Raw genomic sequence first — 27,688 nt, forward strand, 5'->3', positions numbered from 1 at the left:
TAATAACCCGATTTTTGTAACTATGTACAAGTAATGCAGATAATCCGCACTTGGGATGGGCGCCCAGCATCCACTACGGACTCCGAGAAATAGAATTATCGGTAAGTAAATTCTTATTTTCTCTATCGTCCTAGTGGATGCTGGGGTTCCTGAAAGGACCATGGGGATTATACCAAAGCTCCCAAACGGGCGGGAGAGTGCGGATGACTCTGCAGCACCGAATGAGAGAACTCCAGGTCCTCCTTAGCCAGGGTATCAAATTTGTAGGATTTTACAAACGTGTTTGCCCCTGACTAAATAGCCGCTCGGCAAAGTTGTAAAGCCGAGACCCCTCGGGCAGCCGCCCGAGATGAGCCCACCTTCCTTGTGGAATGGGCATTTACATATTTTGGCTGTGGCAGGCCTGCCACAGAATGTGCAAGCTGAATTGTATTACACATCCAACTAGCAATAGTCTGCTTAGAAGCAAGAGCACCCAGTTTGTTGGGTGCATACAGGATAACAGCAAGTCAGTTTTCCTGACTCCAGCCGTCCTGGAACCTATACTTTCAGGGCCCTGACAACATCCAGCAACTTGGAGTCCTCCAAGTCCGTAGTAGGCGCAAGGCACCACAATAAGCTGGTTCAGGTGAAACACTGACACCACCTTAGGGAGAGAACTGGGGACGAGTCCGCAGCTCTGCCCTGTCCGAATGGACAAACAGATATGGGCTTTTTTGAGAAAAAACCCACCAATTTGACACTCGCCTGGCCCAGGCCAGGGCCAAGAGCATGGTCACTTTTCATGTGAGATGCTTCAAATCCACAGATTTGACTGGTTTTAAACCAATGTGATTTGAGGAATCCCAGAACTACGTTGAGATCCCACAGTGCCACTGGAGGCACAAAAGGGGGTTGTATATGCAATACTCCCTTGACAAACTTCTGGACTTCAGGAACTGAAGCCAATTCTTTCTGGAAGAAAATCGACAGGGCCGAAATTTGAACCTTAATGGGCCCCAATTTGAGGCCCATAGACACTCCTGTTTGCAGGAAATGCAGGAATCGACGAGTTGAAATTTCTTCGTGGGGCCTTCCTGGCCTCACACCACGCAACATATTTTCGCCACATGTGGTGATAATGTTGTGCGGTCACCTCCTTCCTGGCTTTGACCAGGGTAGGAATGACCTCTTCCGGAATGCCTTTTTCCCTTAGGATCCGGCGTTCCACCGCCATGCCGTCAAACGCAGCTGCGGTAAGTCTTGGAACAGACATGGTACTTGCTGAAGCAAGTCCCTTCTTAGCGGCAGAGGCCATAAGTCCTCTGTGAGCATCTCTTGAAGTTCCGGGTACCAAGTCCTTCTTGGCCAATCCGGAGCCATGAGTATAGTTCTTTCTCCTCTACGTCTTATAATTCTCAGTACCTTAGGTATGAGAAGCAGAGGAGGGAACACATACACCGACTGGTACACCCACGGTGTTACCAGAACGTCCACAGCTATTGCCTGAGGGTCTCTTGACCTGACGCAATACCTGTCCCGTTTTTTGTTCAGACGGGACGCCATCATGTCCACCTTTGGTATTTCCCAACGGTACACAATCATGTGGAAAAACTTCCCGATGAAGTTTCCACTCTCCCGGGTGGAGGTCGTGCCTGCTGAGGAAGTCTGCTTCCCAGTTTCCACTCCCGGAATGAAACACTGCTGACAGTGCTATCACATGATTTTCCGCCCAGCGAAAAGTCCTTGCAGTTTTTGCCATTGCCCTCCTGCTTCTTGTGCCGCCCTGTCTGTTTACGTGGGCGACTGCCGTGATGTTTTTCCCACTGGATCAATACCGGCTGACCTTGAAGCAGAGGTCTTGCTAAGCTTAGAGCATTAAAAATTTACCCTTAGCTCCAGTATATTTATGTGGAGAAAAGTCTCCAGACTTGATCACACTCCCTGGAAATTTTTTCCTTGTGTGACTGCTCCCCAGCCTCTCGGGCTGGCCTCCGTGGTCACCAGCATCCAATCCTGAATGCCGAATCTGCGGCCCTCTAGAAGATGAGCACTCTGTAACCACCACAGGAGAGACACCCTTGTCCTTGGATATAGGGTTATCCGCTGATGCATCTGAAGATGCGATCCGGACCATTTGTCCAGCAGATCCCACTGAAAAGTTCTTGCGTGAAATCTGCCGAATGGAATTGCTTCGTAGGAAGCCACCATTTTTACCAGGACCCTTGTGCAATGATGCACTGACACTTTTCCTGGTTTTAGGAGGTTCTTGACTAGCTCGGATAACTCCCTGGCTTTCTCTTCCGGGAGAAACACCTTTTTCTGGACTGTGTCCAGAATCATCCCTAGGCACAGCAGACGTGTCGTCAGGATCAGCTGCGATTTTGGAATATTTAGAATCCATCCGTGCTGTTGTAGCAGTATCCGAGATAGTGCTACTCCGACCTCCAACTGTTCCCTGGACTTTGCCCTTATCAGGAGATCGTCCAAGTAAGGGGTAATTAAGACGCCTTTTCTTCGAAGAAGAATCATCATTTCGGCCATTACCTTGGTAAAGACCCGGGGTGCCGTGGACAATCCAAACGGCAGCGTCTGAAACTGACAGTGACAGTTCTATACCACGAACCTGAGGTACCCTTAGTGAGAAGGGCAAATTTGGGACATGGAGGTAAGCATCCCTGATGTCCCGGGACACTATATAGTCCCCTTCTTCCTGGTTCGTTATCACTGCTCTGAGTGACTCCATCTTGATTTGAACCTTTGTAAGTGTTCAAATTTTTTTAGATTTAGAATAGGTCTCACCTAGCCTTCTGGCTTCAGTACCACAATATAGTGTGGAATAATACCCCTTTCCTTGTTGTAGGAGGGGTAATTTGATTATCACCTGCTGGGAATACAGCTTGTGAATTTTTTCCCATACTGCCTCCTTGTCGGAGGGATATAAAGCAGACTTCAGGAGCCTGCGAGGGGGAAACGTTTCGACATTCCAATCTGTACCCCTGGGATACTACTTGTAGGATCCAGGGGTCCTGTACGGTCCCAGCGTCATGCTGAGAGCTTGGCAGAAGCGGTGGAAGGCTTCTGTTCCTGGGAATGGGCTGCCTGCTGCAGTCTTCTTCCCTTTCCTCTATCCCTGGGCAAATATGACTCTTATAGGGACGAAAGGACTGAGGCTGAAAAGACGGTGTCTTTTTCTGCAGAGATGTGACTTAGGGTAAAAACGGTGGATTTTCCAGCAGTTGCCGTGGCCACCAGGTCCGATGGACCGACCCCAAATAACTCCTCTTCCTTTATACGGCAATACACCTTTGTGCCGTTTGGAATCTGCATCACCTGACCACTGTCGTGTCCATAAACATCTTCTGGCAGATATGGACATCGCACTTACTCTTGATGCCAGAGTGCAAATATCCCTCTGTGCATCTCGCATATATAGAAATGCATCCTTTAAATGCTCTATAGTCAATAAAATACTGTCCCTGTCAAGGGTATCAATATTTTTAGTCAGGGAATCCGACCAAGCCACCCCAGCTCTGCACATCCAGGCTGAGGCGATCGCTGGTCGCAGTATAACACCAGTATATAGTATATACTTTTATATGATATTTTCCAGCCTCCTGTCAGCTGGCTCCTTGAGGACGGCCCTATCTATAGACGGTACCGCCACTTGTTTTGATAAGCGTGTGAGCGCCTTATCCACCCTAAGGGGTGTTTCCCAACGCGCCCTAACTTCTGGCGGGAAAGGGTATACCGCCAATAATTTTCTATCGGGGGGAACCCACGCATCATCACACACTTCATTTAATTTATCTGATTCAGGAAAAACTACAGGTAGTTTTTTCACATCCCACATAATACCCTCTTTTGTGGTACTTGTAGTATCAGAAATATGTAACACCTCCTTCATTGCCCTTAACGTGTGGCCCTAATAAGGAATACGTTTGTTTATTCACCGTCGACACTGGATTCAGTGTCCGTGTCTGTGTCGACCGACTAAGGTAAACGGGCGTTTTAAAAACCCCTGACGGTGTTTTTGAGACGTCTGGACCGGTACTAATTGTTTGTCGGCCGTCTCATGTCGTCAACCGACCTTGCAGCGTGTTGACATTATCACGTAATTCCCTAAATAAGCCATCCATTCCGGTGTCGACTCCCTAGAGAGTGACATCACCATTACAGGCAATTGCTCCGCCTCCTCACCAACATCGTCCTCATACATGTCGACACACACGTACCGACACACAGCACACACACAAGGAATGCTCTGATAGAGGACAGGACCCACTAGCCCTTTGGAGAGACAGAGGGAGAGTTTGCCAGCACACACCAAAAAACGCTATAATTATATAGGGACAACCTTATATAAGTGTTTTCCCTTATAGCATCTTTTTATATATTTCTAACGCCAAATTAGTGCCCCCCCTCTCTGTTTTAACCCTGTTTCTGTAGTGCAGTGCAGGGGAGAGCCTGGGAGCCTTCCCTCCAGCCTTTCTGTGAGGGAAAATGGCGCTGTGTGCTGAGGAGATAGGCCCCGCCCCTTTTTCGGCGGCCTCGTCTCCCGCTCTTAACGGATTCTGGCAGGGGTTAAATATCTCCATATAGCCCCCGGAGGCTATATGTGAGGTATTTTTTGCCAAAAAATAGGTTTACATTGCCTCCCAGGGCGCCCCCCTCCCAGCGCCCTGCACCCTCAGTGACTGCCGTGTGAAGTGTGCTGAGAGCAATGGCGCACAGCTGCAGTGCTGTGCGCTACCTTAAGAAGACTGAGGAGTCTTCTGCCGCCGATTCTGGACCTTCTTCTCTTTTCAGCATCTGCAAGGGGGCCGGCGGCGAGGCTCCGGTGACCATCCAGGCTGTACCTGTGATCGTCCCTCTGGAGCTAATGTCCAGTAGCCAAAGAAGCCAATCCATCCTGCACGCAGGTGAGTTCACTTCTTCTCCCCTAAGTCCCTCGTTGCAGTGATCCTGTTGCCAGCAGGACTCACTGTAAAATAAAAAACCTAAGCTAAACTTTTCTAAGCAGCTCTTTAGGAGAGCCACCTAGATTGCACCCTTCTCGGCCGGGCACAAAAATCTAACTGGGGCTTGGAGGAGGGTCATAGGGGGAGGAGCCAGTGCACACCACCTGATCCTAAAGCTTTACTTTTTGTGCCCTGTCTCCTGCGGAGCCGCTATCCCCCAAGGTCCTTTCAGGAACCCCAGCATCCACTAGGACGATAGAGAAATGGGTCTTACCGAACCATCCAGTTGCGGTACTACTAACAGGTTGGAGTAATAACCCTTTCCCTGTTGTTGCAGCGGCACTGGAACAATGACTCGGGACTGGACCAATTTTAGTATGGCCTGTTGAAGCGTAACACGTGTATCCTCCAAAGCTGTTAAGCTTGATTTGAAAAATTGGTGGGGAGGAGCACCGTCGAACTCCAGCTTGTAGCCCTGAGAAATGAGGACCTGTACCCAGGTATCCTGGCAGGAACTTTCCCAGATGCGGCTGAAGTGGCGCTGCTGAGCTCCCAACACAAGATCCAATCGGGTTGGGCGGGCACAGTCATGCTGGGGCCTTAGTGGAAGCTAAACTGGTGCTTTGTTCCTGGGAACCTGCAGCTGCTGGCTTTTTTTGCCTTACCTCTGGTGCCTCGTGCAGCGTTTGAGGCGCCTCTGGATCAAAATCGAAACATAGCGGTCCGAAAGGACTGAGTAGATAGCCCTGGTTGGGAACGCCAAGCCGGTGGGGTCCACAGAGGGGAGAATCGTGGAATTCCCCGCAGTAGCTTTGGAAATCCACGAAACCAACTCAACCCTGAATAGCCACTCCCCTGAGAAAGGGAGAGACACCACACTGCGCTTGGAATCTGCATCCACTATCCACTGGTGCAGCCATAAAGCTCTGCGTGCCGACATTGCCATGGCAGTAGTGCTCACATTAACAGCGCCTATCTCTTTAATTGAGTCGCAAAGAATGCGTGCAGTATCCTGAATGTGTTTGATCAGAGTAACCATACTCAACAGAGATATATCCCCTGCGAGGTCCTCTTGAACTGGCCCACCCAGGTGTGAGTGTCAACCAGCAACCCGCTATCACAGGTCTTTGTGATATACCAGCTGCCGTGGAATAGACTTCAGTGTAGTCTTCTAGTTTTCTATCCCCAGCGTCCTTCAGAGCCGAGGAGCCAGGGACCGGTAACACCACCTCTTTAGTCAGGCATAAGACAGACGTCAACAGCCGGGGGATCTTCCAAGTGTTTCCTACCTTCAGGAGAAAATGGGAAAGTGTTAAGAATTGTCTGGCCACGTGGAACTTTATCAGGATTTTTCCAGGCCAACTTTAAACATATCATCTAATTCCTTAGAATCAGATAAAGTGACGCTAACCTTTTTCTGTGAGCAGAGAAACGACTGCTTTACTGCATCGTCTTCTCCTGGGAGTTTTAACACATCCCTGATAGCAATTATGAGGGGCTCAAGCCCTTGTGCAGGAGATGAATCCTCAATAATAGGGTCCATCTCCTCCCCCTCCTTCGCTCCCTCTCATCAGTTACTGAGAGTAAGCAGGCAGCCTATGTGTATGTGGCCCTGAGCTAGGGAGAAGGGTCTGTCCTCTACCCCTTGCAGCCAGGTCTGCTACAGCCTGCTGCAGTCGTTGTGTCTTATGACTAATCGCGGAGGGCTGAGAGACCATGTCCGTCATATAGGGAGCTTGACCAGGATGACTGCTGCCCCCCCTCCCCCCTTAGCCACCTCCTTGCTACATTGTTCATGAGAAAAGGGGGGGGGGGGGGGGGGGGGGGGAGGAAGCTGCATGTGCATAAATGGTGTTTACCATATTCACAGGAGACAGACTCTCATACCCTTTCACATCTCCAATGCCAGATCCCGCCCGGGAATTGGAAACGGGTCATTCCCGCATGGGATCTGACACTGGAGACTCTCCTACCTCTTTCTGATGGCTTCCAGACCCGGCAATATGTCAGGTCGGTTTCCATAGCGGCGGGGGGCAGAGCCGGCAGTGGAGGCGGAGCTGGGCCTCTCCCTATTTTGTAAACGGGTCCCGGATCGGCTCGACCCGGAAATCCGTTTACAGAGCCACTGATCCGGTATTCAACCCGGGAATAACACCGATTATAACCCGGGTTGAAATACCGGGTCAGGCAGCCCAGGGAAATCCGACGTGGAGCTTTCACACCGCACACTGACCCGTGTCGACCCGGCAATATGTCGGGTCGATACTGGGTTATTTGTGCGGTGTGAAAGGGGTATCACACACACACACACACACAGACATTGTAGGAGACCCAGAGAAAATGACCACAAAGCCTAGCAGACTCAGGGAGACTGCAGGCTGTAACTTTATACTGTGATTCAGTGGAACACCAGTGTGTTTTCCTTATGAGGACTCTATTTAAAAGTATAATAGCTGTTCTACCCTTTTCTAACACCGCTATATGTATCTGGAGTGTTGGAGGAGCTGTGTACCTGCTGCTGTTGGAAGCAGAGGAAGGCGCCAAGAAGCCGCTGGTCCCGCTCTGAAGTAGCTCTGCCCCCTGCAATTGGGCCAGAGCTATACACTTATTTATACTGGCAAATGTCTCCTTTTGGTGTAAAACATAATATAAATACCTGTTTTCACAACCGCTTGCCAGTGTACACAGGGAGCTATAGCGTGCCCCCCCCCCCCCCCGCGCCAAGAGCCTCCCGCATGCCAACCCTGCGTTTTTGCCGCACCAATAACCGGGGCCCCCGGTTTGTACTCACCATGGTCATCACCATCAGGCAATGTTAGGGCTGCGTGGCGTGCTGTGATTGTGACTGCTAGTGGCCCGCTGTACAACGACATCTCAGGCCGGTGGTCCTGCAGCGGAGAAGCGGCTCTGACACCTCGCAAGGCTGGTGACCGCCAATCCCCCCCCCCAGAACTCCCACGGTGCAGGTATCCTTTTGCCCAAACAGAATACCGAAAATAACAAAGGTTTAAAAGAAACTGAAGAAAACTCTCTGGAGCTTCCAGAGTGTGCATCCTCTCCTGAGGGCACTTTTTCCTAAACTGCCTGTGGGAGGGGTCATAGAGGGGAGGAGCCAGCACACCCAGTTGAAGAAATTTAAAGTGCACCGGCTCCTTTGGACCCCATCTATACCTCATCGTACTAGATTCCCCCAATATCCCTTATGGATGCTAGAGAAAATATTACTGATCACTCATAATGAATACATGTACAAGACAGTGTACCACTGAGAGACGCACACTGCTCAAAACCTGATTGCGTCATGTCAGCCATATTGTCCGATGTTCTAAATTGTCATCTCAAAATGTGTGTAACACAGGGGTAAGAAACCTGTGCCAGTTCAGTAGCTGTGGAACTACACATGCCAGCAAGCCCTGCCACAGATTTCTTTTTCTGGCATGCTCAACAGGTTGCCTATTGAGGGAAGAGCACTGCGCATGAGCACACACGGATCCTCTACTGTCACGCCACCCACACAGTCAGGAATTCCCTAAATGTCACATAGGAGAAATCACTGTCACCCGCCCTGGAAGAGAACGTTGCACTGACTAACTGCATGCCCGTTATGTGCTGCACCAGACATTAATTGTTGCGACCACTGTGCTTACCACGGTACTGCTAAATACCATCATAGTTGCGATAAATGACAAGCAAAGCATGTAGACCTGACTATTTTGACAGCAGGTTCAACTATGTGCAGTTACATATACGTACTTTAAATGCTGACATTCTGACCTTGTCCATATTTTGTGAAGGTCTAAATATCAGTCAAAACGGGATGGAGACGGTATCCCAGCTGTCAGGATCCGAACAGCGGCATCCCGCAAGCCATAATACCGACAGTGAGTCCCCGAGTGGAATCACCGCGCTTTGGGCCCAGTGGCGAGCTTTGTTTTCCACGGGTTCTATTCTCCCTGGACCCACACCCCGAGTGGGCATACTAGGGGGCGATCGGTATTCTGACAGCCGGTATATTAACTACATCCCGACAAAACATAGCCAGGTCTATATTTTGACTGTCGACATTCTGACCATGTCTATATTTTTATTGTCGTTATTTTAACCTGTCTATATACTGTCTACATTAGTCCCTGTCAACATTTTCACGGTCTACATATTGTCAACATACTGTATAGTCTATTATGTTGACATTATGGTTGACTACATAATGTACCTGTTCACATGATGGTGTCTATATTATGACTGTCTTTATTTTGAATGTACTAGTGACACCAGGGTAACCTTGTTGTTACCCTCTCCTTGCTAAAAAGTATTAATGTTACGACAGTTTTCAGAATCACAGTGCCCTCGAGTATCAGAATTTTTTCCATGCCACCCCTAGGCCAACAGTTTCTTATTGTGAAATTCAGAAAAACATTGACGCAAACTAAATTACCAAATTAAAGGTAATTTTTAGGTTCAGTAAGGTGATGAGGGAGGTTCAGTCTGATTTCCCGGCAGCCGGCAGTATACCGACAACGGCACCCCGGCCGCCAGTATGCCAGGCAGCAGGGCGAGGGCTAAGAGTCCCCTTGTGGACTCGGTGGCTCGCGACAGGTTCTATTCCCACTTTATGGGTGTCGTGAACACACACGAGTGGGAATCGAGGCTGAGTGCAGGGATTCTGGCTGTCTGCTTTGATTACTGTCAGGATTCGGCATCGGTATCCTGACCACCAGGATCTCGACAACCGGCAAATTAACTGCATCCCGTTGAGGGACAGGATTCGCTTCTGTCTGTAAACATATTTTGGATGGGAATTTACAAGCACTGGTTTTACCTATTACATTGACCCTAATTTTCATTGGCCCTGGACTACCAACCCGGGGCACCCCTACAAGTGTCCTCAGCTACCCCAGTGTGCTACAGCACCCAGTCTGGGAACCACCGTGCTAAGAAATAATGTACCTGGGCAAAATCTCTGCAGAGAGAAATTTGATGCGATCTTGATATTCTTGTCCTCTGAAAAACAAAGAATGGTTTAAATTATAAGCCCGCTTCATCATTATATGACAGCTGATATGTGCCAGCTAGACCATGCTTCTCTAGTACTTCTATGGTAAATTCTTTAAAGCAGTGGTTAGTTGATGCACATACCGAACAGTTGCCTCGTTTAGTTCTTTCTCAAGTAGTTTCAGAGAAGAATCTTTAGCAGATGACTGTTCCACTAGTTCAGAGTTTCTATCTCTCAGCTGTTCAATTTCAGACTCCAGTTTACACATAAATCCCATTAGTGTTTCAAGCTCTAAAAAAAAAAAAAAAATTAAGGAAATTAAAAAAAATACCTAAACAAATAAAAAAACACAAAAAAGTATATTTCTGCTTAATTGCTCTCCTTTAACATTTTACCTTTGTTTAAAGGAAACATAAAGCCAATTATCAAAGACTAGGATCCACTAAACTGTACTTATTGAGTATCTGTCCCATAATCACTCCTAAAACGTTCGCCCCGCTGCCGGCATATGTGAAAAACACAAACACACTTAATTCATCATAGGGTTCAATTAATCCTAGATTCAGACTATAACAGTTTGCGCAATGAGCTGAACGATTTTGAACAAATAATTGATTCTCATACATGTGTGTGCAATGTTTAGATCATCATAGAAAGTATTTGTGAGATATAGAAAGTCCCTGCCAAAATGTTCAACAGTTAGGGGTATATGCAATTGCCGGCGAATCGCGGCAATTTTTCGCCCGTTTTTTAATTCGACACAATTCGACCGTCGAATTCCGCCAAGTGGGTGCCGGAATTCAACATTCAATAAAAAACGGATTCGACAGTCCCGCTGTTGAAAAACGGCCGATTTGACTGATTTTGATTAGATTTTATAAAAACAGGAAAAAACACGAAAAAAAAAATGCGTGGGGTCCCCCCTCCAAAGCATAACCAGCCTCGGGCTCTTCGAGCCGGTCCTGGTTCTAAAAATCCGGGGAAAAAACGGACAGGGGATTCCCCGTATTTTTAAAACCAGCACCGGGCTCTGCGCCTGGTTCTGGTGCAAAAAATAAGGGGGACAAAAAGAGTAGGGGTCCCCCGTATTTTTTACACCAGCATCGGGCTCCACTAGCTGGGTAGATAATGCCACAGCCGGGGGTCGCTTTTATAAAGCGCCCTGCGGCCGTGGCATTAAATACGCAACTAGTCACCGATGGCCGGGGTACCCTGGAGGAGTGGGGACCCCTTCAATCAAGGGGTCCCCCCCAGCCACCCAAGGGCCAGGGGTGAAGCCCGAGGCTGTCCCCCCCATCCAAGGGCTGCGGATGGGGGGCTGATAGCCTTTTGAAAATTGAAAGAATATTGTTTTTTCCAGTAGTACTACAAGTCCCAGCAAGCCTCCCCCGCAAGCTGGTACTTGCAGAACCACAAGTACCAGCATGCGGGAGAAAAACGGGCCCGCTGGTACCTGTAGTTCTGGGGAAAAAAATACCCAAATAAAAACAGGAGACACACACCGTGAAAGTTAAATTTTATTTCACACCTGCCGACACACATACTTACCTATGTTGACCCGCCGACTGGCACGTCTCCAATGTCGCCGACGATCCGGGGTACCTGTGAATAAAATTATACTCACCTGATCCAGTGTCCAGATTATAATCCATGTACTTGCCAAAAAAAACAAAGAAACACCCAGACCAGGCGGACTGAAAGGGGTCCCATGTTTACACATGGGACCCCTTTCCCCGAATGCAGAGACGCCCCCGTGACTCCTGTCACAGATTGGCTCTGCGCGTCTAAGCTCAGACGCGCATTGCACAGCCCCCTCCATTACTTTCAATGGTGGGAACTTTGCGGTCAGCGGTGAGGTCACCCGCGGTCAGCCGCTGACCGCAGGTAACCCCACCGCTGACCGCAAAGTTCCCACCATTGAAACTAATGGAGGGAGCTGTGCGATGCGCTGTCTGCCAGCTCAGACGCGCATACAGCCAATCAGGAGAGTGCCACGAAGTGGCGCTTCCTGATTGGCTGAAGGGACCTATCTGTGACAGGAGTCACGGGGGGGTCTCTGCATTCGGGGAAAGGGGTCCCATGTGTAAACATGGGACCCCTTTCAGTCCGCCTGTTCGTTTTTTTTTTTTGCCAAGTACGTGGATTATAATAAAAGACCACAGGACACTGGATCAGGTGAGTATAATTTTATTTTCAGGTACACCGTGGATTCTACTTGGACAAGTGGACAGAGGTCGGCGTGTGAACATAGGTAAGTATGTGTGTGTCGACATGTGTGAAATAAAAGTTTTACTCTCACGATGTGCGTGACCTGTTTTTATTTGGGTATTTTTTTACCAGTAGAGCTACAGGTACCAGCGGGCCCGTTTTTCTCCCGAATGCTGGTACTTGTGGTTCTCCAAGTACCAGCTTGCAGGAGGAGGCTTGCTGGGACTTGTAGTACTACTGGAAAAAACAATATTCTTTCAATTTTCAAAAGGCTATCAGCCCCCCATCCGCAGCCCTTGGATGGGGGGGCAGCCTCAGGCTTCACCCCTGGCCCTTGGGTGGCTGGGGGGGGGACCCCTTTGATTGAAGGGGTCCCCACTCCTCCAGGGTACCCCGGCCAGGGGTGACTAGTTGCATATTTAATGCCACGGCCGCAGGGCGCTGTATAAAAGTGACCCCCGGCTGTGGCATTATCTACCCAGCTAGTGGAACCCGATGCTGGTGTAAAAAATACGGGGGGACCCCTACGCTTTTTGTCCCACGTATTTTTTGCACCAGCACCAGGCGCAGAGCCCGGTGCTGGTTTTAAAAATACGGGGGATCCCATGTCAGTTTCCCCCCCCGGATTTTTAGAACCAGGACCGGCTCGAAGAGCCCGAGGCTGGTTATGCTTAGGAGGGGGGACCCCACGCATTTTTTTTTCTGATTTTTACCATTCCATTTAAAAAATAAAATAAAAATAATATTTTTACAAATATATAAATAATACTTGTGCCTCCAAAATAGACAAACCAAGTACCTAATCCCTTCTAATATAACTAGATATACTATTACCAATTAAAAAAACACAAAAAAAAATAAAAATGCTTTTACATTTTTTTATTAGATTCCACCAGCAAAGTGTGGCGGATTGAAAATGACGAATTTACTGTCTAAAAGCACTGTTGTCGAATTTACAATCTTCAATTGAATATACTTTTGTCGAATTGCCGCATTTGTACTATTGCAGAAATGTCGAATTTGACAAATGTCGAATTTCAAAGTCGAATTTTGAAAGTCCGTTTTTTTGACGAAAAGTACTGAATTGCATTGTCGATTTTTTTTTTTTTGGCGAAAATGTCCCGTTTGACATTTTCGGGAATTCGACCGCAATTGCATATACCCCTAAGTTGGAATTATGTACCTGTCCCCCTCAGACTCTCCACAAAACTTCAAACTGGCTTTCAAGACCCACTTCTTCACCAAACCCAGCCGTCTCTCATACCAAGCCCTCTGTGGCCCATGCTCTCTTTCTACCCCATCTGTTTCACCCCTGTGTGCCCCTTCCCTTTATAATGTAAGCTCTCACCAGCAGGGCCCTCTTCCCTCATGTGCATTGCCTTCTCTTAAACTATGTTCTGCTCCATACTCCCTTCGACGGCACCAAATCCCTCTGTTTTCTGCCCACCCCGATCCCCCCATACTTATTTCAGTGTCGTCTACTGATGCAGATATGTTTATATACCCTGTACTTGTCCTATATGGTCTTGAACTGTAAAGGAGTTATAGAATTACCCGTGGTCAATGACCATGGGTAATTTTATCGCCTGGGTCTAGCCTATTAGACCTGATGTGGCGGGCTTCTCCCCACCCGATGCCAGCCTCAGGCACCCGAAGCATTATCTATGATAATCGGCTGTGGGAGCCGCGATAACACATGGGATCCCATGTTTTTCCATGCGATCGCGAGTCTGTTTTCGACCAATGAAAATGGACCCTAATTGGATACCGCCATAATGACCATTTATCATTAATTGCGATATCCGTCCATTTTCAACCGCCGAAAACAGATTGGATATAATACGATACCCCCTAAGTCACTTAACCCCCTCTATCTGCTGTGGTTCCTCCAAGTTCACTTGTACCTTCCAATCAATGGAACTCAATATCTTATTGGTTTTCCTTCCAATGGCCTACTCTATTTTTATCCACAAAATGATCCATTTATACTTCTTCCTTGAATGACCACTTGCTTTGTTTTTCACATTTCAGTTTGTAATATTACAGCATGTTTATCCAACCTTCTGACTACAGATTTGCTCAACTTCACTATTAATGGATTCTATTCAGGAAAATAACTTTAATGCAATAAAGCCACAGGATAGCTTCTGCTGTCTGGTGTTGAACAGCAGCCCTAATACATTAAATTTGCTGGGCCTGAATTAGTTTGGAATTCTGGTACCTGATGATCCACCCCAGGGAACTAAGGTTTGGGTCATCGCTTGAGCCTGGTCTTGCAGAAGAAAGACAATAGCTGCAATTATCTTTGTGAATACCATTGGTGCTGTATCAATAGGTAGAGGTATAAATTGATAATGAAGAGATTGTACTGGAATAGAGGACCTTGCCAGTTTGTGACAAGCAATTTCACATTGCTGATATCCATGTTTTGTTTAATGGCAGACCTTAGAACCTGTTCACCCAAAGTCGGGGACTTCGGCTTTTAGGTTTGAGATGGAACAAAAATATCCATCAACTAGGTGCTTCATCGCGCCCTACGGGCGCTCTTCACACCGTCGGAAGGGGCTACGCCCCTTAACCCCTGCACGCCTTTTTGGGGTTCAATATTTGTATTATATGGAGTATTACCTGCGTTGCTAGTTTTGGTAGTGGTTAAATATTGGAGGAGGAAAGGGCGTCCGATGGTGAAGGGGGTGTAGGCCCTTGCGACGGTGTGACCAGCGCCTGCAGGGCACAATGTGCAGAATGTAGCGGGTGCGGGGGGGACCGCAGATGAGGCAGGGAGTCTGTAGATGCTGCGGGTGGAGGGATGGGGTCGGTAGGGAGCGGATACAGAGACGCAGGGCGGTAGGGAGCGGATACAGAGACGCAGGGTGGTAGGGACGGGACACAGAGACGCAGGGCGGTAGGAAGGGGACACAGACGCAGGGCGGGGACCAACAGAGGCAGGGCAGGGACACAGACGCAGGGCGTTAGGGAGGGTACACAGACACGCAGGGCGGTAGGAAGGGGTCACAGACACGCAGGGCGGTAGGAAGGGGAGACAGATACGCAGGGTGGGGACCAACAGAAGCAGGGTGGGGACACACAGACGCAGGGCGGTAGGGAGGGGACACCGAGACGCAGGGCGGTAGGGAGGGGAGTCCCCAGTGAGGAAGCTAATGGAGAAAGGAAGGGAAGAAGTGGAGGGGATAGAGAGATGCAGGGTGGTAGGGAGGGGATACGGAGACGCGGCAGGGAGGGGATACAGAGATGTTGGGCGGTAGGGAGGGGATACAGAGACGCGGGCGGCAGGGGCGGGACACACCGACGCGGGGCGGCAGGGGGGGGGGCACACCAAAGCGGGGCGGCAGGGAGGGGGACGCGGAGAGCCGGGGCGGCAGGGAGGGGACGCGGAGCGGCAGGGAGGGGACGCGGAGACACGGGACGGCAGGGAGGAGACGCGGAGAGGCGGGGTGGCAGGGAGGAGACGCGGGGTGGCAGGGAGGAGACGCGGAGAAGCAGGGAGGGGACGCGAGGCAGCAGGGAAAGGCGGGGCGGCAGGGAGGGGATTCGGAGACGTGGGGCAGCAGGGAGGGAACGGGGAGAGGCGGGGCGGCAGGGAGGGGACGCAAGAGATGCGGGGCGGCTGGGAGGGGACGCAGAGAGGTGGGGCGGCAGGGAGGGGATGCAGAGAGGCGGGGCGGCAGGGAGGGAATGCGGAGACGTGGGGTGGCAGGGAGGGGACGCGGAGAGGCGGCAGGGAGGGGACGCGGAGACGCGGGGAGGGGATGCGGAGAGGTGGGGTGGCAGGGAGGGGTTACAGGTAAAGTATGGGGGGGCCTGGTGGATGTGGGCAGTGGTGGAAGTGCTGACAGCGTGACCTCACATACCTAGGTAACCGGGGTGGCAGATCTCTATCCTGGCCCACAGCTCGCACCTGTCACTCTCAGTAGGGCGCGCTGTCTGTGTACCCGCCTCAGGGCTTTCGGGCGGCAGGGCAGGCCCTGTGGTTTGCAGTGAGGGCATCGGCTCTGGTGATGGTGGGAGGTAGCGTCACGTGTGCGGAGGAAGCGGCGGGTCTGTGCACGCGGCGCATGGAGGGCTATGACAGCCTTCTCCTGCACCAGCCGTCCCTCGTGTATGGCGGCGGCAGTGCTTGTTGTGCGTCAGCCAGGCGCCGCGGCCGGGGAGCGGGAGTGTGCTGATGGCGGAGGGGGTGAAGGACAGGCGACAGTTCAGTTGTTGTTATTGTTTCCGCGGCCGGGGAGCGGGAGTGTGCTGATGGCCGAGGGGCTGATGGACAGGCAGAAGGAGGAAGGACGCTGCACATGTGGTGGGTTCTGTGACTCCGCCCAGCGTTAGAGGGCCAGGCACAGTCACAGGGCTATTATATAGGAAATATGTACTAAGATTTTAATAGAATCACAAGCTCTTCTAGGAATGACCAGCCTGAGGAGATTGAACAGTGAATGACCTTACTCTGACAAAGTTTATTTGTTTGGTCTCCAGGAAAACAGTGAATGAAAAAACAACTGGTGGATCGATTATGTAGCTCCAATCTATTACTCCCCCCGGGCATCTGTTGTGGAACTCATCTACGGATCCTAGAAGTGATGTAAGCAGGCTACAACCACAGGTGCCTTTGTGTAGACAGATTGGCCATCATGCTGTTATTTTGAGGGTTTGGTGGCTGGTCGCGTAGCTGACAAGAGATTTCCACGTTGCTACTATCCTGCAGAGAATTGCACACTTTAATTAGGAACCCTAGTATATTTGGAGAAGGGAAAAGACCGAAATCTAGGACCTATAGACCATAAGGGGGGAGGAAAGAAGTCTTTCCCCCTGTGGCCCAACTATAATATTTTATCCAGTTCAGGTTCAAGCAAGAGCATTACCTGCAAAAGTTAGGGGGAAAAGAGTCCTATTTAAATTCCTGGCATGAAATCATACATCATGATGTGACCACTGAGGTTAAAATCATTGTCACAGTTGTGTGGCCATGCTCAACTACAGATGCCACTTGATGTTGTTAACCAATGTCATTCTGACCTTGGCTTACAAGACTGCAGGCTTCCAAAAGTGGTTCCAATCACTTGTCCACTATTGCATTAACTCTAGCAGTTGCCATAATGGGTTTACTATACAGATATGTCCTCATGCACTACTGCTGCAGTCGCACCAAACAGCCCTTCTTGGCATGCCAGGTGCTGTGCGACTCTGCTTGCGCACAAACAATTGTGACATGCCGCTTTATAAGACTGCATTTGATATGCGACTGGTGCCCCATGGCGTATTGAGGCTAGGTGTAGGAGTACTTTTCCATAAATGAGCCTTAAGATGGCTTTGCATTTCAAATCTGTGCTATCCTTAAGAGATAGTCTTTGACAAGTTCGCTATGGGGTCATCAACCTCTGAAGCAGTCTCAAAAAAAGTGTTTTATCCACACCTCAAAGTAAATCTCTTAGGGTGGTATTCAATTACTGACGTTTTTTTTCGGCCAGTCGAAAAAAAATTGCACTTTTCGCACGTTTTAGGTCGAATGCCCGCACAGGTGAAAACCACGTGGATCGGCACCGCTGATCCACGTGTTTTGTCGGATTTGCATGATTGTAGCAACAGTTTTTGGGTCAGATTTCTCCCATGCCGATTCAACAACCCCAAATCCGCCCCCCCCCCCCCCCAAAAAAAAAAAAAAAAAAACCACACAAAGCCATGGGCGAAAATGGATTAAAAAACAGCCGTTATTGAATACACACAGGTCGAATTAGTGCCGAATCTTCCGGCAGTCGTAAAATTGTCAATATGTACAAATAAGGATTTATCAAAGACTGGGCCTCTGCAAGACTGGCGTTTGCAAGGCTCAACTTAAGAGATAGATTCTAGATGCCTATTGATTAGGAAACCCTCCCTAAGACTTACTCATTTAAATTAGGCTTTCAACTCAAGCTGGCGCCTCAACGGAAGTTGAGGCCAAGGACCCCTGAAAGAAAAATTGCCCATAGTTTCCTTACCTGAAGTTGTGAGTGGGGACTAAAGAAACAAAGTTTTTAGTCCAGGCTGGTTATGCCAGATTGTGCAGTATCGGAGGCTGAGGATGGCTTATGAGCAACACAGACAAAAAGTCCAACTGCAGCAGTGAACTTTGCCTAACGTTTTAAGTATATAAAACATAACAAATGGTGCCCCACCATATTTATTTCTGGAACTACTTCCTTTATTTGATATGACAGAAAAGAGGATGCTAAAGGACAACAGTAGTAAGCAATTGGAAGCAGTGTGATTAGATGGTAATATTTAGCTCATTTGACCTTGCTAGCTGACTGATCAGCAAGCTGGTTAGACCTTATGTGTCACTCCTGACGTTCCTGGTACCTCAAAGTAAGTTAAATAAATCACTGCTCTCTATCTATACAACAAGCCACAAACCATAAAAGCAACAATATGGGGGCTCATCACACGTAAAAAAAACCAAAAACAAAACACTATTCCCAGTTAAAAACACATCTATTCCCAGTTAACTGGATTCACAATTCAGCTGCTAATCCATATGCTTCGCTCCACTACATACATGGTAGAGACTAAGCTAATATTTGGCGGTTACAGAATTAAGCAAAGCCCATGGAGGCTTCATGAACCACTTGAGGCCATTCTCTGTAGCAACTTCCTCATAACTGATCCTAACTGCCCTCTGGCCAAACCAGCTGGAGAGGTGACTTTCAGTGGCACTGACCAGATTCACTCAACCAGAATCTGAAATTGTCCTGTGACTACACATTTTGACCAGTCACGTTCCAGACCTGTTTCTGATTTCTCAAAGTGTCAAAACTCCTGCACAAGTTCTCTAGACCCCATGGTTCCAGCAACTCAAGAAGGAGAACACAAACACTACAGACCTATACAATATGTAGCATGAAATGGTCTCTATTTAGGAAGATATACACACACACACACAAAAAAAAAAAAAAAAAAAAGAGAAAGTGGTTTAAATCTCCAACGCTAAAAACAAAAAATAACAGAATCCGTAAAATCGAACCTGAGCCAAGACGAGAATTCTCCAGTATCACTTGTTCATTCTGAGACTTCTCATTTTTCAAATGTCTGAACACCTATTGGAACCACAATATATAAAGACCAAGTAAAATGACCATTTATTAATATGTAGTGTATAATACATCTGAATAATATACCGGAAATAACTTTAAAAAAATAAGATTTTACTTACCGATAAATCTATTTCTCGTAGTCCGTAGTGGATGCTGGGACTCCGTCAGGACCATGGGGATTAGCGGCTCCGCAAGAGACAGGGCACAAAAATAAAAACTTTAGGACTAGGTGGTGTGCACTGGCTCCTCCCCCTATGACCCTCCTCCAAGCCTCAGTTAGGATACTGTGCCCGGACGAGCGTACACAATAAGGAAGGATTTTGAATCCCGGGTAAGACTCATACCAGCCACACCAATCACACCGTACAACTTGTGATCTGAACCCAGTTAACAGTATGACAAACGTAGGAGCCTCTGAACAGACGGCTCACAACAATAACAACCCGATTTTTTTGTAACAATAACTATGTACAAGTATCGCAGACAATCCGCACTTGGGATGGGCGCCCAGCATCCACTACGGACTACGAGAAATAGATTTATCGGTAAGTAAAATCTTATTTTCTCTGACGTCCTAGTGGATGCTGGGACTCCGTCAGGACCATGGGGATTATACCAAAGCTCCCAAACGGGCGGGAGAGTGCGGATGACTCTGCAGCACCGAATGAGAGAACTCCAGGTCCTCTTTAGCCAGGGTATCACATTTGTAGAATTTTACAAACGTGTTCTCCCCCGACCACGTAGCTGCTCGGCAGAGTTGTAATGCAGAGACCCCTCGGGCAGCCGCCCAAGATGAGCCCACCTTCCTTGTGGAATGGGCCTTGATAGATTTAGGCTGTGGCAGGGCTGCCACAGAATGTGCAAGTTGAATTGTGCTACAAATCCAACGAGCAATCGTCTGCTTAGAAGCAGGAGCACCCAGCTTGTTGGGTGCATACAGTATAAACAGCGAGTCAGATTTTCCGACTCCAGCCGTCCTTGAAATATATATTTTCAATGCCCTGACAACGTCCAGCAACTTGGAATCCTCCAAATCGCTAGTAGCCGCAGGCACCACAATAGGCTGGTTCAGGTGAAACGCTGAAACCACCTTAGGCAGAAACTGAGGACGCGTCCGCAGTTCTGCCCTGTCCGAATGGAAAATCAGATATGGGCTTTTATACGATAAAGCCGCCAATTCTGACACTCTCCTGGCTGAAGCCAGGGCCAGTAGCATGGTTACTTTCCATGTAAGATATTTCAAATCCACCGATTTGAGTGGCTCAAACCAATGGGATTTGAGAAAATCCAAAACTACATTAAGATCCCACGGAGCCACTGGGGGCACAACCGGGGGCTGTATATGTAGTACTCCTTTTACAAAAGTCTGGACTTCAGGAACTGAAGCCAATTCTTTCTGGAAGAAAATCGACAGGGCCGAAATTTGAACCTTAATGGACCCTAATTTGAGGCCCATAGTGTCGGGGCCTTCCTGGCCTCACACCACGCAACATATTTTCTCCAAATGCGGTGATAATGTTGTGCAGTCACCTCCTTCCTGGCTTTTACCAGGGTAGGGATGACCTCTTCCGGAATGCCTTTTTCCCTTAGAATTCGGCGTTCAACCGCCATGCCGTCAAACGCAGCCGCGGTAAGTCTTGGAATAGACACGGTCCCTGCTGAAGCAGGTCCCGTCTTAGAGGTAGAGGCCACGGATCTTCCGTGAGCATCTCCCGAAGTTCCGGGTACCAAGTTCTTCTTGGCCAATCCGGAGCCACGAGTATCGTTCTTACTCCCCTTTGCCGTATAATTCTCAGTACTTTTGGTATGAGAGGCAGAGGAGGAAACACATACACTGACTGGAACACCCACGGTGTTACCAGAGCGTCCACAGCTATTGCCTGAGGGTCTCTTGACCTGGCGCAATACCTGTCCAGTTTTTTGTTGAGGCGGGACGCCATCATATCCACCTTTGGTTTTTCCCAACGGTTCACAATCATGTGGAAGACTTCTGGATGAAGTCCCCACTCTCCCGGGTGTAGATCGTGTCTGCTGAGGAAGTCCGCTTCCCAGTTGTCCACTCCCGGAATGAACACTGCTGACAGTGCTATCACATGATCTTCCGCCCAGCGAAGAATCCTTGCAGCTTCTGCCATTGCCCTCCTGCTTCTTGTGCCGCCCTGTCTGTTTACGTGGGCGACTGCCGTGATGTTGTCCGACTGGATCAACACCGGCTGACCCTGAAGCAGGGGTTTTGCCAGGCTTAGAGCATTGTAAAATCGCTCTTAGCTCCAGTATATTTATGTGAAGAGACATCTCCAGGCTTGACCACACTCCCTGGAAGTTTCTTCCCTGTGTGACCGCTCCCCAGCCTCTCAGACTGGCATCCGTGGTCACCAGGACCCAGTCCTGTATGCCGAATCTGCGGTCCTCTAACAGATGAGCACTCTGCAACCACTACAGAAGAGACACCCTTGTCCGTGGAGACAAAGTTATCCGCTGATGCATCTGCAGATGCGATCCGGACCATTTGTCCAGCAGATCCCACTGAAAAGTTCGTGCGTGGAATCTGCCGAATGGAATCGCTTCGTAAGAAGCCACCATTTTTCCCAGGACTCTTGTGCATTGATGCACAGACACTTTTCCTGGTTTTAGGAGGTTCCTGACAAGTTCGGATAACTCCCTGGCTTTCTCCTCCGGAAGAAACACCTTTTTCTGAACCGTGTCCAGAATCATTCCCAGGAACAGCAGACGTGTCGTCGGGGTCAATTGAGATTTTGGAAAATTCAGAATCCACCCGTGCTGTTGCAGCACTACTTGGGTTAGTGCTACTACGTCCCCCAGCTGTTCTCTGGACCTTGCCCTTATCAGGAGATCGTCCAAGTAAGGGATAATTAATACGCCTTTTCTTCGCAGAAGAAACATCATTTCGGCCATTACCTTGGTAAAGACCCGAGGTGCCGTGGACAATCCAAACGGCAGCGTCTGAAACTGATAATGACAGTTTTGCACCACGAACCTGAGGTACCCTTGATGTGAAGGGCAAATTGGGACATGCAGGTAAGCATCCTTGATGTCCAGGGACACCATAAAGTCCCCTTCTTCCAGATTCGCTATCACTGCTCTGAGTGACTCCATCTTGAACTTGAATTTTTGTATGTACAGGTTCAAAGATTTCAGATTTAGAATAGGTCTTACCGAGCCGTCCGGCTTCGGTACCACAAATAGTGTGGAATAATACCCCTTTCCCTGTTGTAGGAGGGGTACCTTGACTATCACCTGCTGAGAATACAGCTTGTGAATGGCTTCCAATACCGTCGCCCTGTCTGAGGGAGACGTTGGCAGAGCAGACTTTAGGAACCGGCGAGGGGGAGACTTCTCGAATTCCAACCTGTAACCCTGAGATACTACCTGCAGGATCCAGGGGTCCACCTGTGAGTGAGCCCACTGTGCGCTGAAATTCTTGAGTCGACCCCCCACCGCCCCTGAGTCTGCTTGTAAAGCCCCAACGTCATGCTGAGGGCTTTGCAGAAGCCGGGGAGGGCTTCTGCTCCTGGGAGGGAGTTGCTTGGTGCACTCTCTTACCCTTTCCTTTGCCTCGGGGCAGATATGACTGTCCTTTTGCCCGCTTGTTCTTATAGGAACGAAAGGACTGCGGCTGAAAAGACGGTGTCTTTTTCTGTTGGGAGGGGACCTGAGGTAAAAAGGTGGATTTCCCGGCTGTTGCCGTGGCCACCAAATCCGATAGACCGACCCCAAATAATTCCTCCCCTTTATACGGCAATACTTCCATATGCCGTTTGGAATCCGCATCACCTGACCACTGTCGCGTCCATAAACTTCTTCTGGCAGATATGGACATCGCACTTACTCTCGATGCCAGAGTGCAAATATCCCTCTGAGCATCTCGCATATAAAGAAAAGCATCCTTTAATTGCTCTATAGTCAATAAAATACTGTCCCTATCCAGGGTATCAATATTTTCAGTCAGGGAATCCGACCAAACCACCCCAGCACTGCACATCCATGCACAGGCGATGGCTGGTCGCAGTATAACACCAGTATGAGTGTATATACTTTTCAGGGTAGTTTCCAGCCTCCTATCAGCTCGATCCTTGAGGGCGGCCGTTTCAGGAGACGGTAACGCCACTTGTTTTGATAAGCGTGTGAGTGCCTTATCCACCCTAGGGGGTGTTTCCCAGCACGCCCTAACTTCTGGCGGGAAAGGATATAATGCCAATAACTTCTTTGAAATTAGGAGTTTTCTATCGGGGTTAACCCACGCTTCATCACACACTTCATTCAATTCCTCTGATTCAGGAAAAACTACAGGTAGTTTTTTCAGACCCCACATAATACCCCTTTTTGTGGTACTTGCAGTATCAGAGATATGCAAAGCCTCCTTCATTGCCGTGATCATATAACGTGTGGCCCTACTGGAAAATACGTTTGTTTCTTCACCGTCGACACTAGATTCGGTGTCCGTGTCTGGGTCTGTGTCGACCGACTGAGGTAAAGGGCGTTTTACAGCCCCCGACGGTGTCTGAGACGCCTGGACAGGTACTAACTGGTTTGCCGGCCGTCTCATGTCGTCAACTGATTTTTTGTAACGTGCTGACATTATCACGTAATTCCATAAACAAAGCCATCCATTCCGGTGTCGACTCCCTAGGGGGTGACATCACCATTACCGGCAATTGCTCCACCTCCACACCAACATCGTCCTCATACATGTCGACACACACGTACCGACACACAGCAGACACACAGGGAATGCTCTTATCGAAGACAGGACCCCACTAGCCCTTTGGGGAGACAGAGGGAGAGTTTGCCAGCACACACCCAAGCGCTATAAATATATAGGAACAACCCTACAGAAGTGTTGTTTCCTTTATAGCAGCTTAATATATCAATATCGCCAAAAAAGTGCCCCCCCTCTCTGTTTTTTTTACCCTGTTTCTGTAGTGCAGTGCAGGGGAGAGTCCTGGGAGCCTTCCTCGCAGCGGAGCTGTGTAGGAAAATGGCGCTGTGTGCTGAGATAGGCCCCGCCCCCTATTTCGGCGGGCTCTTCTCCCGGTGTTTGTGAGACCTGGCAGGGGTTAAATACATCCATATAGCCCCAGGGGCTATATGTGATGTATTTTTAGCCAGAACAAGGTATTATCATTGCTGCCCAGGGCGCCCCCCCCCAGCGCCCTGCACCCTCAGTGACCGCTGGTGTGAAGTGTGCTGACAACAATGGCGCACAGCTGCAGTGCTGTGCGCTACCTCATGAAGACTGAAAAGTCTTCTGCCGCCGGTTTCTGGACCTCTTCACTTTTCGGCATCTGCAAGGGGGTCGGCAGCGCGGCTCCGGGACCGGACTCCATGGCTGGGCCTGTGTTAGATCCCTCTGGAGCTAATGGTGTCCAGTAGCCTAAGAAGCCAATCCATCCTGCACGCAGGTGAGTTCACTTCTTCTCCCCTAAGTCCCTCGTTGCAGTGAGCCTGTTGCCAGCAGGACTCACTGAAAATAAAAAACCTAATAACTTTTTCTAAGCAGCTCTTTAGGAGAGCCACCTAGATTGCACCCTGCTCGGACGGGCACAAAAACCTAACTGAGGCTTGGAGGAGGGTCATAGGGGGAGGAGCCAGTGCACACCACCTAGTCCTAAAGTTTTTATTTTTGTGCCCTGTCTCCTGCGGAGCCGCTAATCCCCATGGTCCTGACGGAGTCCCAGCATCCACTAGGACGTCAGAGAAAATAAAAATAAACTGAACAGGTCAGCCATGTTTTCACCCCTTTCCAGCAGGAAGGAGGGAATTCTGAAACTTAAAATGCACGGTGTGATTGACAGCTGACAGACTTGCTTTGCAGGAATACACAGTAGCAGGGCTAACCATGACCGCTGCTGTAACAGCAGTTTTTGGTATTTTAAGGTCAGTTTTAAATGGAATACTTTGAAAAGAAGTTCCATGGGCAGTTTATTTTGTGAATAAAATAGATGCCAGATGTGAGGTGTAAATACAAATGGCGGTACTTACCAAATAACCGTGTACCCTTTTATATTGTCATGCAAAGTTTCAATACAAACTCACCTCATCATTTTCCAGAATTGCCATGTCTCGTTCATTCTTAATTTCTTCATATTCCTCAAGCGCTGTTTGCGTCTTTTTCTTCATAATCTCAAACAGACGCCAGTGTTGAGACATCAACAACCTGGCCTCAGAGCACTAACGCAAGTAAACACATTCTAAGTTAAAGAACTGTTGAAAGAGCCACTATCCCGGAAATGTAAGTCAATGACCTTCACAAACATTTCTGTAAAAGTTTCAAGACCATACGAAAACTATAGTGTGGTCACAGTGGTGAGTGGTGTGTGTAGGATGCTTTCTTTGCTCCTCAGAAGTCCTGAATGACACTATACTGAGTATTTCATGGCATAAATTTGCTAAAAACACAAAGCACCAAAATGAAGAACATACAGATGTTAGCCTGAATACATCATGTTACATGAGACGCCTAATGTGAGTGAGCCAACGGATCCCATGCAGCTCTGCTAGCGCTGGGCATCTCTTTGCCTGAAAAAGTGTCTTACTCACAAAACTATGACTAGGACGCACCAGGAGACTGTTCTGAATAATTTGATATGCAGCACTTGTATATCTGTGTAATCTGTATACGTAGTATAACGGAACTTGGCATGTAAAAAAGCTGAGTCTGCTGCACTGCGGCTTTTCATATATAGAGGGGTAAATCAGATCTGACCGTAGATACGCTAAATTTAGCACATCTACAGTGTGTCTACTGACATGTGGGGGGACGCGAAAGCATAGGGCTAGTCTGCCCCGCATGTCAGGCCCTGACCCCCCACAAGGGTGCAAAAGCATCGCACAGCGGCAAAGCTTTCACACCCGGCGAGTAGTTCCCTGCCTAGGCTGCCCGCCATGTCCCAGCGGCTGCGTGTGACTTCACACAGCCACCGCGCCCCATTCCAGTAACGTCCGAACAGCTCCCCGCCAACGCCACGTCCCCTCCCCACCCCGCCTGTCAATCAGGCAGAGGCGATCGCATCCCTGAGATGCTGTCAGCGTCTCACTGGGCCTCCCGGGGTGCACGTGCGCACTCCACAAAGGGCTTCCGACTGCTATCACTGCCGCAATCCAGTCTGAATTACCCCCATAGATTCAAAGACTTAGACTTGCACACAGATATGAGTATCGCATCTCAAATGAATCCGTGCAATCACACCACATTGCATCTAAGATACTGGTACAATCTGGTAAAAAGAGGCAAAAAATACACATAGAGCTAGCAGAGTCACACGGGACCTGGCATGCTGTGAGGGGCTGTTTGGTGCGACTGCAGCAATAATGTATGAGGACACAACTGTAAAAGCAGGGTTAGACAGCTAACTTTATTAAATGCTAACTGCTGTGGTCAGATGAAGATCAAACACAAAATGCCCCCCACCTAAACACCACGGGTGTGGTTCAATAGATCTACAGTAAAAAGATAGGCAGTCAATAGGTTGACCCCAAAAGGTAGACATGAAAATAGTGTCACAAGTTGTTGCTTTTTTTGGTATCATGTTATGTTTTCCCATGTCGGAGACAAATTCGTGGAAACGTGCTCACACCGGTATTGCTGAAATTGGCACAGCTAACTATTCCCAATCGTAGTCGACGTGGATGGTAAATGATGAAGAAGCTAAAGAACTCCCCTCTGCCCCCCCCCCCCCCAAAAAAAAAAACCTAACAATAACAAACAACTTGTGTTGACCATGGTCAGTTCAGCATTATGACCCTGCCAACCTTTTGGTCCATCTTTTTACTGTAGATCTATCAATTGGAAACCAAGACCACGTCACCCTTTTCTGTCCTCATCACTGGAACCTCCCTTGCTCTGTGATGTGTCATGGTCAAGTGCTCCTACCTCATTGCCACCTGGGGCTTTGAGGATGAGTGAGACTACAGCTGTAATTGCTCTGCCAAATGATTCTGCAATCTGAGCACTGTCTACATTTTCTGAATAAAGCTTTCTCTCCGTCAGGTGACAGCCACTGTGTGAGAGTCTAGACAGCTGGTATCCTTCAATGTCAAACCTACTATTGTATCAAATTATAGATTAGGTTTAAGACTTCAGATTCTTAAAAATAGCCTGCAAGCTAAAATGATTACTCATTACCTGACTCAGCAACTGGGTTCGGTCGTCATCCATTTCAGTACAAACAGACTGAGCAGTGTCAACAAATCCCACCAATTCTTCATTGTACGAAAGCTTTAGAGAAAAAATAATAGGATTTTAATTATCTACCGGTAAATCCTTTACTCGTAGTTCATAGGGGATACTGGGGACACTTAGTACGATGGGGTACAGACGGGGTCCAAAGGAGCCAGTGCACTTTAAAACTTCAAATAGGGTGTGCTGGCTCCTCCCCTCTGTGCCCTCCCCCACAGCTCAGTCTAGGAAAAAAGGTGCCCAAAGGAGATGGACATACTTG

General features: G+C 48.7%; 1 protein-coding gene across 5 annotated transcripts in view; it reads right to left on the minus strand.

The window, feature by feature from the left end:
• Positions 1-27,688, minus strand: part of SPAG5 (sperm associated antigen 5) — a 417,322-nt gene that overhangs the window by 136,728 nt on the left and 252,906 nt on the right. For all 5 annotated transcript variants that reach the window (XM_063955870.1, XM_063955871.1, XM_063955872.1 and 2 more), the window contains exons 10-14: positions 27,373-27,465; positions 25,284-25,418; positions 19,157-19,229; positions 10,077-10,224; positions 9,888-9,941 (exon numbers count right to left, since the gene is read on the minus strand). In XM_063955870.1, coding sequence (XP_063811940.1) covers positions 9,888-9,941; positions 10,077-10,224; positions 19,157-19,229; positions 25,284-25,418; positions 27,373-27,465 — 503 coding nt within the window. The remainder of the gene's footprint in view (positions 1-9,887; positions 9,942-10,076; positions 10,225-19,156; positions 19,230-25,283; positions 25,419-27,372; positions 27,466-27,688) is intronic.

This window comes from Pseudophryne corroboree, chromosome 2, assembly GCF_028390025.1.
Source record: "Pseudophryne corroboree isolate aPseCor3 chromosome 2, aPseCor3.hap2, whole genome shotgun sequence".
Lineage (NCBI taxonomy): Eukaryota > Metazoa > Chordata > Amphibia > Anura > Myobatrachidae > Pseudophryne > Pseudophryne corroboree.